This window comes from Haematobia irritans, chromosome 3 (genome assembly GCF_050003625.1).
Source record: "Haematobia irritans isolate KBUSLIRL chromosome 3, ASM5000362v1, whole genome shotgun sequence".
Taxonomy (NCBI): domain Eukaryota; kingdom Metazoa; phylum Arthropoda; class Insecta; order Diptera; family Muscidae; genus Haematobia; species Haematobia irritans.
In genome coordinates, this window is record NC_134399.1 from 41,741,098 (window position 1) to 41,754,546 (window position 13,449).

At 32.8% G+C, this 13,449-nt stretch overlaps 1 protein-coding gene across 1 annotated transcript; it reads right to left on the bottom strand.

Annotated features, from left to right (window-relative positions):
• Window positions 1-6,842: 6,842 nt before the first annotated feature.
• On the bottom strand, window positions 6,843-11,741 carry LOC142229657 (N-acetylglucosamine-6-phosphate deacetylase). Its single transcript, XM_075300239.1, has 5 exons — window positions 11,441-11,741; window positions 8,248-8,513; window positions 7,975-8,193; window positions 7,238-7,559; window positions 6,843-7,174 (listed from the first exon to the last, which is right to left on the bottom strand). The coding sequence occupies exons 1-5, from the start codon at window positions 11,646-11,648 to the stop codon at window positions 6,960-6,962; spliced, it is 1,230 nt and encodes a 409-aa protein (XP_075156354.1). The 5' UTR covers window positions 11,649-11,741; the 3' UTR covers window positions 6,843-6,959.
• Between the last annotated feature and the right edge of the window lie 1,708 nt (window positions 11,742-13,449).

A 13,449-nucleotide genomic window follows, 5' to 3' on the forward strand; every position in this document is an offset into this window, starting at 1 on the left:
AAAAATTAAATTAAAAGAAATAATGGCTTCATTTCATCTTATTCCATGACAAGACAGAAGTGAAAGAATAATTTGTCATTAAAAATTGCCAAAATAATAAAATCTTAACCAATTCAATATTCAAAAAAAAAAAAAAAAAAAAATAATAATAATAAAACAACAATGGAAAAAGTATAGCAAATATTTCGAATTAGAGTTTTATTGCTTAAAAATTACAGTTCTGCTGTGTCTTAGTCCATGTTAAAACGAATTTATATAAAAAAGAAATGAAATGACAAAAAAATATATAAATATATATAAATATATTTGGCATTTGTCATTTTTCCTAAAAACAAAACTAAAAAAAAAAACATAGAAATGCCTTTATTTTTTATTGAATGATTTCATTCTGGTTTGAAACAAATAACTTTGATTGTTTGTCTTTGTTTTAAATGAAACATATAATGAAACAAAATAAACGTCACATTTTACCAATATTTAGACACCAAATATTTTAATTAAAACCAAGTTTATTGCAAATTTTTATGAAAAATAAAACTAAATCCACATAAGACAAATATTTTTTTTAAGCGTAAACAAAGTGAAGTAGGCAAAAAAACTATGGTTTTACATAAAGATGTATTGAAATCATATAGATGCAAGAAATATTGTCTTGTCTTTACTAAAATTATATATATACATGAACATATATATCTTTACATATTTAAAATATATATAACAAATAATTATACAAATTAAAAAGAAAAAAAAAAACGAAATGAGAAACATATTATGTACACCCCCCTATGTATACATATATATATATATACATTCCTACAACTTGCATAAAAGTGTCTATGTATTAACATCATCACATAACATGAATGTGTAAGTTAATACGAGTACCCGCATATATATACTTATATGTATATAAACACATAAAAATAATGTTATAACAATTAGTTTTGAATGTTTATTGTATTGTATTGTATACATGCATTTGCACAGATAAAATCCCTTTAAAAATGTACATGAATAATACGGCAGTACTCGAAAACTTTATGATTAACATTTGTAACCTTTGGAGAAAAATGTGTATTTGTTCCATATTTAAATATTATTATTAATAAAGTTATATTCACTAAATCAAATTCCATATAGTTTTCTTTTTTCCTTCATTAAAAAACGAGTAGGAAAATTTGAAAGTCGGGCGGAGCCGAGTACCCTAAACCAGCACTACTGATTTAGTAAACCGAATCATTTGGGGGGTTATTATTAAAAAAAGTCTCATACGATGTGTCTGATGCTTCGCAATTCTATTCTATGCCCATATATAAGAAAATTAAGGGTATTCATAAAAGTTTTATCTAAATCCGGACTGATTCGCCTTATAACAGGTTGGCTGATAAGTCCCCGGTCTAACAAAGAAAAACAAATTTTTTTGTCAAAATTCGTTTTTATTATTCAACATACTTCCCTTCAAGAGCGATACAACGATTATAACGACCTTCCAATTGTTTGATACCATTTTGGTAGTACTCCTTCGGGTTTGCCTCAGTTTCGGCGATCACCTCTTCATTGCAGCCAAATTTTTTCCCTGCGAGCATCCTTTTGAAGTCTGAGAACAAGAAAAAGTCGCTGGGGGCCAGATCTGGAGAATACGGTGGGCGGGGAAGCAATTCGAAGCCCAATTCATGAATTTTTTCCATCGTTCTCAATGACTTGTGGCACGGTGCGTTGTCTTTGTGGAACAACACTGTTTTCTTATTCATATGGGGCCGTTTTGCCGCGATTTCGACCTTCAAACGCTCCAATAAAGCCATATAATACACCGATGAAAAAGACTGTTTTTCATATGTTTGGCTATAAACATGATATGTTTGGAACACAAATTTTTAAACACAATATTTTTGAGTGCAAGCATATAATGTTCATAAACTAGCATAACATGTTTGGGACATATATGTTAATATGTTAGAACATATTATATTTGGGACATAAAATATTTGTAAATATAATATGCTTGGATGCAAACATATATTAATTTAGAAATAGCCTATAAACATATATGTGTTTAGTAGCTTGGAGCGCTATTTAACAGGGAGCGATATCGAATTAAGTTGGTGGTTGTTGCTTGTTATTACAAAATTAACATTTTATTTTTCCTTGGGCAATTGATCAGCTACTTCTTTGATCCTTACAAACTGTGTGGTCCGCTGTTCGAATCCCCGTCCGGCAAAAGGTAAAATTAAAATAAAAAATCATACAATTGAATAATTTCTTCTACAATGTTTGTATTACAGAAAAAGGTGCTAAGAACTAAAAAATATCGTGGAAGTGAGAAAGATGTGGGGGAATATACAATTAGGCAGAAACAAAATTTTGAGCATTCAGGTCGAAAACCTATGTTGTTAGCACCTATATTACCTGTTTATTTTCATAATTCATTATGATTGTAAATATATAAATAAATAAATAAAATTTTGAGCACAATATTGTTTGGGAGAATTTTTTTTAAGCATATAATATTTTTGGGTGCAAAATGCTTCCAAACATATTATATGTTCACATAATAACATATTGTTTTTTGGAAGACAACATTATTGAATTTGGATGCAAAAATACAAAATGTTTGGAACTTAGACTACCCAAACATATATTGTTTAGACCAATATGCTTTCAAACATATTATATATTAAAAGAGATCAAACATATAAATGTTTGGGCAATACCCAAAAATGTATATGCTTGAAGCAAAATATATTTGGGAGTATATGTTACAGAAGCGATTTTTTGTGAGGGTGTAGTCACTGTTGATGGTTCTCAAGATAATCGATAAAAATTATTCCATGCGCATCCCAAAAAACAGAGGCCATTACTTTGCCACGCTTCGGAGACGGTTCACCGGTCGCTGTCCACTCAGCCGACTGTCGATTGGACTCAGGAGTGTAGTGATGGAGCCATGTTTCATCCATTGTCAAATATCGACGGAAAGACTGGTGTGTATTACGAGTTAACAGCTGCAAACACCGCTCAGAATCATCAACACGTTGTTGTTTTTTTCCTTCGATATCTTCAGGGCTTCTGCTATCCCGATCAACTTCATTTTAGGTCATTAACAATCATTTTGTGGGTTTTTTATGTTTTCGTCGGTAACCACCTCTTTCGGGTGTCCACATTTCACCACGCTTGAATTTTGCATACCAATCAATTATTGTTGATTTCCCTGGTGCAGAGTCCGGAAACTCCTTATCAAGTTTTTGCTTCCACCGTATTTTTCCCCTTTAGAAAACAATATTTTATCAAAACACGAAATTCCTTTTTTTCACAATAACAAAAGTTGCTTCACAAAAGACGCTCTATCTCACAAACTAATTGACTTACAGACTTCAAATTTTATTATGGAACCGGCACGTGGCATATCTTGTTGACAGACTTGACAAGATTAACAATCTTTTGAGACTAATATGCTCTAAGAGGAAAGTGCCACACCTCGACATTGCCTTAGATATTTGCCGTACCCTAGTTATAGAAATTCTTTCTCATGGCATAACGATACATGGGTACACCTCTAAGAGCCGGTTTCTCAATAACTTGTTACTGTTTATCGTGTCGATGAAACATCTGATCCCTTACCAAAATTTTACTAACCGGTGGTCTATCCTCCTGTTAAGTATTAATCGGAAGATGAGATATTAGCCATAAGAGTAACATTAAGAAGATTGAGGTAGCTATGAATAAATATTTCAGGACAGCAAGTGGAATGTAGATATAGCAACTTCGATGAGTTGGTCGAGAGGTTCTCTGTGATCTTGGTGGCGAGGGCTTTGACATTACCACTGGATGGTCTACATGAGATCTTCTGGGAACAGGTGGGTACGAATGATTCTGGTAAATCATCCATCAGTCGTATAGTAAATCGATTACATGATATGGGTATTATCCTTCCCTCTAAGCCCCGAGAGCCTATTTCTGTCTCTTCGGATATGATAGTGGATATTAGTCTTCGATCTCATGAGAAAGCCTTCGTAAATCCTTCTGTGTTTGATGCCATCATGGCTGATAGGATTGCTTTCTATAGGCCACGGACGATCCTCTACGCGGACGGCTCTTTTGATGGTTTAGTAGTAAGACAAAATTCATCTTGTCTTTTTGATTCTGTTAGTGAGTGCCGGTTGCCCGACGGTATTGGGATCTTTTCCGCTGAGGTGGCGGCTGTCATATCTGCTATGACATAGGCATTAGCTCGGCCGGGAAGGACTCTGATATATACGGACAGCCTCAGTGTTTCAAGGGCAATAAAAACCAATCGAAAGTCCATGTTCAACCATATTTTTTCGAATTGTGTACAGATGAATTTTGTCTTACTATGGATCCCATCACAAATCTGGAATGAATCACACTCCTTTCTTAGAGTTATAAAACCCTCCATTATCAGATCAAATTATGCACCTCAATTAACTAGATCCGAATGCATATGCCTTGCCAGACTTAGAGTTGGCACGGCAATATTTAACACCCGTCACTATTATAGAAATTCGGAAGTGCAATTTTTGTAACGATTTGCTTACCGTTGATCATATCCTCTCAATATGGCCTTCGTCTAGAATAAATGAATCTATTCAGTTGATTTTGGATTGCTCTAATGGTAACATGCTTCCAAAAATTCATATTGCTATTCATGCGCATGATGATATTGACATCTAATCTTTTGTAATACGTATCTACATTATTAATTTAAACTATAGTTTTATTTTCTTTCATATCAATGGACTAAATAGTATATAAAGTATATGAATAATTTGTTTTTGCTATTTTTTCTCTTTTTTATTTAAGACAAATGAATAGTTTAGTTTCTTTGTAATAAACAGCTTATGTTTAAATGATCTAGTTATTAGGCACCTTTTAACTGTATTTTGTAAATTTATTGCAAATAAATAAATATTGCAAATAAATAAATAAATAAAAAAGTTAATTATATCTTGTATTTGTCGAAAAATATTTACTTATTCTTGTGATATCGGCGTGATACCGACCTTTGGAAAGCAGTTTAATAAAAATTAATTCATTCCTATGACATAGATAACCTAGATAATGTTTAGTACTACACAAAAAAAAATATTTTTTGTCTTCAATCACGAAATTAAATGATCCAATTAATTTTCAATTGAAATGTCTTCCATCACAGAAATGATCACCAAAGTCAATTAAAAAATTAAATGACTCAATTAATAATTGATTTTGGTTCAATTAAAAGATTTGTTGAATAAATTAAATTTTTAATTGAATATTTGGTGGTGATAGTTTTTTTATACCCTGCGCCACACTGTGGAACAGGGTATTCTAAGTTAGTGCCTATGTTTGCAACACCCAGAAGGAGACGAGATAGACACATGGTGTCTTTGGCAAAAATGCTCAGGGTGGGCTCCTGAGTCGATATAGCCATGTCCGTCTGTCCGTGAACACATTTTTGTAATCAAAGTCTAGGTCGCAGTTTTAGTCCAATCGACTTCAAATTTGGCACAAGTATGTTTTTTGGCTCAGAATAGAACCCTATTGATTTTGGAAGAAATCGGTTCAGGTTTAGATATAGCTCCCATATATATATATTTCGCCCGATATGGAATAATACGGTCCCAGAAGCCAGAGTTTTTGGTTGAAATTTTGCACTAGGAGTACAATTAGTAGTGTAGTCAAGTGTGCCAAATTTTATTGAAATCGGTTCAGATTTAGATATAGCTCCCATATATATCGTTCGCCCGATTTACACTCATATGACCACAGTGGCCAATCTTTTACTCCGATTTAATTGAAATTTTGCGCAGGGAGTAGAATTAGAATTGTAGCTATGCGTGCCAAATTTGGTTGAAATCGGTTCAGATTTAGATATAGCTCCCATATATAGCTTTCGCCCGATTTACACTCATATGACCACAGAGGCCAATTTTTAACTCCGATTTAGTTGAAATTTTGCACAGGGAGTAGAATTAGCATTGTTGATATGCGTGCCAAATTTTATTGAAATCGGTTCATATAGCTCCCATATATATTTTTTCTGATTTCGACAAAAATGGTCAAAATACCAACATTTTCCTTGTAAAATCGCCACTGCTTAGTCGAAAAGTTGTAAAAATGACTCTAATTATCCTAAACTTCTAATACATATATATCGAGCGATAAATCATAAATATACTTTTTCGAAGTTTTCTTAAAATTGCTTCAGATTTAAACGTTTCCCATACTTTTTTACTAACATTGTGTTCCACCCTAATGCATTAGCCGACTTAAATTTTGAGTCTATAGATTTTGTAGAAGTCTATCAAATTCTGTCCAGATCGAGTGGTATTTAAATGTGTGTATTTGGGACAAACCTTTATATATAGCCCCCAACACATTTGACGGATGTGATATGGTATCGAAAATTTAGATCTACAAAGTGGTGCAGGGTATAATATAGTCGGCCCCGCCCGACTTTAGACTTTCCTTACTTGTTTTTTTTTTTTTTGTAAGTTCGTTCGTACCAAAGACGCAAACGCTTTTCATATGAAGAATAACAGTTTTTCGCCCGAAAACATGACCTTAATTTGATATATATTCAGACATATTTGTTTCAGCCAAACTAAAATATGTTTAATGTAATCCATTGTTATAGAACAATGTAGCAAAAGTGAGCACTTTCTTTTTGAGCACTTCACTTTTTTCTGGTGTGTTTACTAACAAATTTCCTTAGGAAATAGTGTTTTACTCAATTCAACTGGTGTTTTTTGTGGGTAACATCACGTGAGATTGCAAAATTTGGGCAATCTGTATGATGATGATGAGGATCGCTGGTCTACTTTTTTGATGGAAGGTATCAGAAAATGTTCTTTAATTTGCTTCGTAATAGTTACGAAATGTATTTTATTACAAAAATTTGGCACGTTAGACATATATTAAGATGTACATCCTTTTAATATCGTTATATACTATAAAACATAGGATTAACAAGAAATGCTGCAATCAAAAAGTTTTCTCGATTTTTCATTGCAAAATACACACTTTCCATCAATCCAAGTTGAAAGTACATTCAAATCATCATCTAGGAGAATAAAATCGGCGTCAGAATCGAAATCCAAAGTTCCTTTGGATTTCTCTATACTTAGACATTTTGCAGGATGTAATGTGGCAGCTTCAATAGCATATACTGTGGAACAATCTGAAAAGTAAAATGAAATACGACTTTAGTATGCTTAATTTTTTAGATGTGGAAATAACATACTTGTTGCACTTCGAAATATGCGAACACATTCATCCATCGAGGCTATACTGCCACATAACGTATCAGTTCCGGCTACAAAAGCTTTCGATTCTTTCACTTCGAGTTTTAATTGTCCAATATGATGGATGCCTTCTTCCAATCCCAAAGCAGATATTGCATCCGTAACTAAACACAAACCATTAGGATGGGTTCTGTGCGCTATTCGTAGGGCAGCAGGATGGGTATGAACCCCATCCGAAATTATGCCGAAATAAACAGTTTTTCCAGCTGGTATGGCATTGGAGGCTAGAAGTCCAACAAGACCCGGATCTCTATGATGGAACTAAATGTAAAATTAAAATAATAACTTGCATATTTTTGCAAAACCGCAAAAAAAAACTTGCGACTTCGTAGAAAGGAAAGACGTTTTTCATTTCAGACAGTGGTAGGCAGCAGGACCATAAAATATATTAAATATTTGGCAAAAAATCTTAAAACAACAGTTGAAAATATGTAGGTTTGTTTCCAAGTAAATTTCGAATGTAAAAACAAGAAAAAGAAAAAGGACTGTAGTTATAAAATCGTGTCTAGCAGGGTATATTAACCTACTAGGTAAAGTGCAGGTTAATATACCCATACTACGTTTTCTTTTTTAATTTTAGCAATGTTCATGCGGATTAACTATATTTTGTAGTCTGTAGACTAAGCATCTTTCCGTTCTTAACTTGTCCATGCAATGAAAAAATAAATGAAATTACTGGTAACATGGCATTGAACAAATGTGTTATTAAACTGGCTCCATTTTGAACCGCAAGTTCGCCGTCCTTTAAACTACCCATTGAATGACCCAAAGCTACAGTTATACCTTGCTCAGTAAGATGTTTAATAGTTTGTGCTGTTGAATCTATCTCAGGGGCAAGGGTTACAATTTTTACATTTTTAAGTGTCCCATAAACATCCAGTAAACTTTGAAACCCCTTTAAATGAACTCATTAGTATTATTACACACGAGAATATGATTTTCTATTTACATTATCCAATTGCCGTATGTATTCTTCAGGATGGGCTCCTTTCTTCTTAGCGCTAATAAATGGCCCTTCTAAATGAACACCTAATACGCCCGCACCATTTGTGGTCTCTGGAATTCGTGGCAGCACTTTATGGTATGTTTCTGCTGGAGATGTTACAATAGTAGGACAAAACGAAGTTACACCATTTTCAATTAAACCCCTTGCGACTCTATTAATGCCATCTTCTACGGTGTCGGTGTCATAAGAAAAATCTACGCCAAAACCGCCTTGAATATAGAAAAAAGTATTAGAAGAATTTAAGTAAGCCGTTCTCTTATAATCAAAGTTTAACATATAATTGTGTGGTTTAACATGTTAATGTGCTATTACAACAAGGCGCAAAGTATATTTTACAATTCCAACATAAAGGATCAAACTTTAGAAATTGTCGCTGCGCACAAGGTTCATTTGATAAAATATTTTTTAAATTAATTACATTGTAGATTTTCAGCTCAAACAACTTTACGCATCATAACTATATGATACGATGATGTGGAACCTCGGACGTTTATGTATTTGTATATTTATGATATGAATTGCGATTACCTATATTTAATACACTTGATGATCTGATTAGATAACAGACTGAAACTTATGGAAAGTAAATAGTGACACAAAAAATGGGCATAGATTCAATATTGTTTGCAATGTAACTCAATGATCCAAATAGTGAGTGTACTCTTATAAATAATTGCCCCGTATATGACTTTGTGCGTTCTAAGCCTCTGCACACATTTTCGCTCGTAAAGAGTGTCCAGTATAAAGTACTTGTGTCGAAAACGTACTCTTTTTCATTTACTCATTAAACAGGATATTTTCATAAATTAATCAGTATAATGGGGAATTTATACCTAACAAATTTATTCAGTTATGACTTAAAAGAATGACTTATAAATGAGTTAATAAAAAGAGTAACAAATGGATCCCCCATCTGATTTTACAGTCATTTCTTCGTTTGTTTTAAATCTAACAAAAGAGTAAGTCTTTATTCATATTTGGAAACAATCATCCCAAATGCTCCAAAATGTTGGCAGGGGCGTTTGGTATAAAAAGTTATTCTAAAATATGTATTAAGTGTTCAGTACTTAAGGTGTTGCATTATGAGATACAGTGGCCTGGACAATATCTAAGCCTATCTGAAGCAAATATACAACAATTCGAAAATGCGTTCAACTTTTCAAATATAGGTTCAAATGCGACATAGCCTTCGCGGACAAGTAAAAACCCAGTTCTGATTGTAGTGAAATGTTTGTTCAAATTGAAACATAACACGAAATAAAATTTAAATTTTCCGAAATTTCTCATGCACTAGTGTTATTTTTTCATACATTCAATTTTCATATAATGAAACTTTCAATTAATACCTTGAATCGAGGGCCAGTTAATTTAAGGTAGATACACTATAACGAAAATAAAGTTAAGGTTAATTTTTATTGTCAACCAAGTGGAAAATCGACACCATAACGGAAGGATAAACGAAATTTATCCTTAAACCTTACTGACAATTTGAAACTTTGCAATAAAAATATATAAAATGATTAAGATTTATTTAGAATTGAGACCTACTAATGATTTTTTTTAAATATATACTTTTTTTAACAGGTCTAACATACATATTTGTGCAAATACGGTACACATATTAGTTTCGTCCGATTTTTTCCAAAATCAGTAGTTTTCATTCTGGCGCCATAAACATAGCCGCTACCTTTCTCTTGCAAACAATTAAGAGATGGCCAGACGAACGGAGATCTTCTCAAGAAGCATTGCCGTATCTAGACGACTTTAGCCAGGGAGGCTATAACCCCTCTATCCATACTATTTTTGTTCAAATTGAAACAATACGAAATAAAATTTAAATTTTCCGAAATTTCTCAAACACTAGTGTAATTATTTCATACATTCATTTTTCATATAATGAAACTTTCAATTAATACCTTGAATCGAAGGCCAGTTAATTTAAGGTAGATACACTATTACGAAAATAAAGTTAAGGTTAATTTTTATTGTCAACCAAGTGGAAAATCGACACTATAACGGAGGGATAAACGAAATGTATACTTTAACCTTACTGACAATTTGAAATTTTGCAATAAAAATATATAAAATGTTTAAGATTTGTTTAGAATCGTTGAGACCTACTAATGATTTTTTGAAATATATACTTTTTTAACAGGTCTAGCATACATATTTGTGCAAATACGATACACATATTAGTTTCGTCCGATTTTTTCCAAAAGCAGTAGTTTTCATTCTGGCGTCATAAACATAGCCGCTACCTTTCTCTTGCAAACAATTAAGAGATGGCTAGACGAACGGATATCTTCTCAAGAAGCATTGCCGTATCTAGACGACTTTAACCAGGGGGGATATAACCCCTCTATCCATACTACAGTAACAATATATAATGGAAAATCATACATAGGTTATCCCGAACCGATTTATGATTATATTATGGTCTAAAACCAATATTTTGGATTATCACATAGTTACATAGGTTAAAGTTATACCCTGAACCCTTTGTGGTTTTGCGCTATATTAACAGATAGGATTATATAATTAGACTAAAATAGGTTAGAAAAACTTTTTCGGTCAAATATATGTGTATGTTGATTCCTTATTCTAATCTAGAATGACAACATTTGTGGTTTGTAGTAACTTTATGGAATTGGAAGTAATCGTGGTGGAATGGTTAGCATGCCCGCCTTAGGTTAGGTTAGGTTAGGTGGCAGCCCGATGTATCAGGCTCACTTAGACTATTCAGTCCATTGTGATACCAATTGGATAATTGTTCGATAAAAATTTAATTCGAATAAATATGAAGATACCAACGAATATTCAATATAAATATAGTCATTGTTTAAGGTTTGCATTCACCCATAGAAAAAATTACTGCAGTTATATTGTTATATTGCTGTTATATTTTTGTAATTTATAATCAAACGAACGACAAGTTTTAGTATTTAAAGTGAAACACAAAGTATTTGCAAGAACTCAATAATATGTTTTTGTATATTCTTGTAATCGGCTGTATCATTGGCAATACCTTCATTAGATATGACTTGATTGTAAATGAACAAAGAAAATAACAACAATCCCCACTTCCAAGTACACCCATTAAATTGAAAAATAATAAAAGTTACAAGCATTCACGTACCATTGATTTGGAGGTCAATGTACCCAGCAGCTATTATAGCATTATTGCAATCAAACCTTTTGTGGGCCATTTGTTTTTCATCAAAGAATACTGGCTCTGGATTGATAATACGCCCATTCCGTATCCATAAGTCATCTTTAATTATCTGATGGTTCCGTATCAGGCGGCAGTTGGTAAATTGAATGAGAACATCTCCGCCCGACGACATTTTTATTGAACAAATGCAACTTGAAACACAACAACAGCAAGCACCAACCCGCGAATTGAAATGAGCAACAAAACAAAAGTCTCACTGCTCGTGACCAGCTGAGAGCTTCGATAATCATCTGTAGTTGACAGCTGTAGCAAAGACTATTAAATAACAGATAATGATCTGCGTTTGCACACAGAATTGTAGATGTCGTTGCGTTACAAAATTATAACAGGGTGATTCATAGTACACGGTGGTGATATATAATAATGATTTTAATGTTTGCGATTGGTTTTTTACACAAAAGTAATCAATGTTTTAATTGAAAAATTAAAAATTGTTATTAATTTCGTAATAAAAATCTTTCCACTATTTGATTAAATAAATTAAATAATTACTTGATATTGGGAGTGAATTTTAATATATTGGACAACAAAAATCTTTGTTAATTTTGTTTGAAATAAAAGAAAATATGCGACTCTTATAAAAAATATTAAGTATTTCATTTTTGTATTTTATGCTACCAACAAAAGAATTATTGTCCTGCCATTTGTGTTTTTTTTTTCTAACAATAACATACACATGCGATTATGATCATTAAAAACTAAAGGGCAAAAAATAAACTAATCCATTATCATAATAACCATGTCAACATGTTCCCTCTAGTATATAGATGTAGAAGTCTGTAAACATTACTTGCAGGTTTATATTCTTCTTTTGCCGTTATATTTGATGGTGTATTAAGGAGCTCGACAAGTCCAATTTTAGTACCAATTCCTTTTGAAATTTTCACACATTGAAATAGTCTGTTAAATTTCTAATCAGAGACAAAAATAATGACACAGCAATATAATATTTGGTATTATCAGCCATGTTCTTAGTTTCGAGTCTATTCCGAATCCGACAAAATAACTCAAGTATATACGGCCGTAAGTTCGGCCGGAACGAATCTTATGTACCCTCCACCACGGACTCGTACATTTACTAAAGGCACAATCGAGTTACTTGATTGCAAAATATTAAGGACACTGTCATAGATTTTGGATCCTGTACCCGTCACAATATTATTTGGAATGACACTACCATTTAGGCGAAAATATAATGGGGGAAAAAGTAGTATAACACCAAGGCAACATATTTTTTGCGAATCAAAAACGCCATAAGATTCTAAATTGTGAGTTAGTCCATATGGGGTATATGTTAGACAAACAAGGCAGATTACATACCTATATAATTCAGTTCTTGACCGGTATACAATATAAGGGAATCTATAAATAATTACGATCCGATATGAACCAACTATATATAATTATGGACCGATATTAATTAATTTATGCACGTTTGTTAAAGGCGATATACTAACTCAACGTACAAAAATGTAATCGAATCGGATGAAATTCTCTCCTCCAAGAGGTTCTTGAGATCAAATCTGGGGATCGGTTTATATGTGGGCTATATATAAATATAGACCGATATGGACCAATTTTGTTTGTTTTGAATGTTAGAGACCATATACTAAGACCACGTAACAAATATCAACCGGATCGGATGATATTTGTTCCTTCAAGAGGACCCACAAGCAAAATCTGGGAATTGGTTTATATGGGGGCTATATATAATTATGGATCGATTTGGACTAATTTTTGCATGAATGTTAAGGACCATATACTAACACAACGTACCAAATTTCAACCGGATCGGATGAAATTTGTTTCTCTATGAGGCTCCGCAAGCCAAATCAGGGGGTCCGTTTATATGCGTAAAAGTGGACCGATATGGCCATTTGCAATACCACCCGTCCTACATCGATAACAACTAC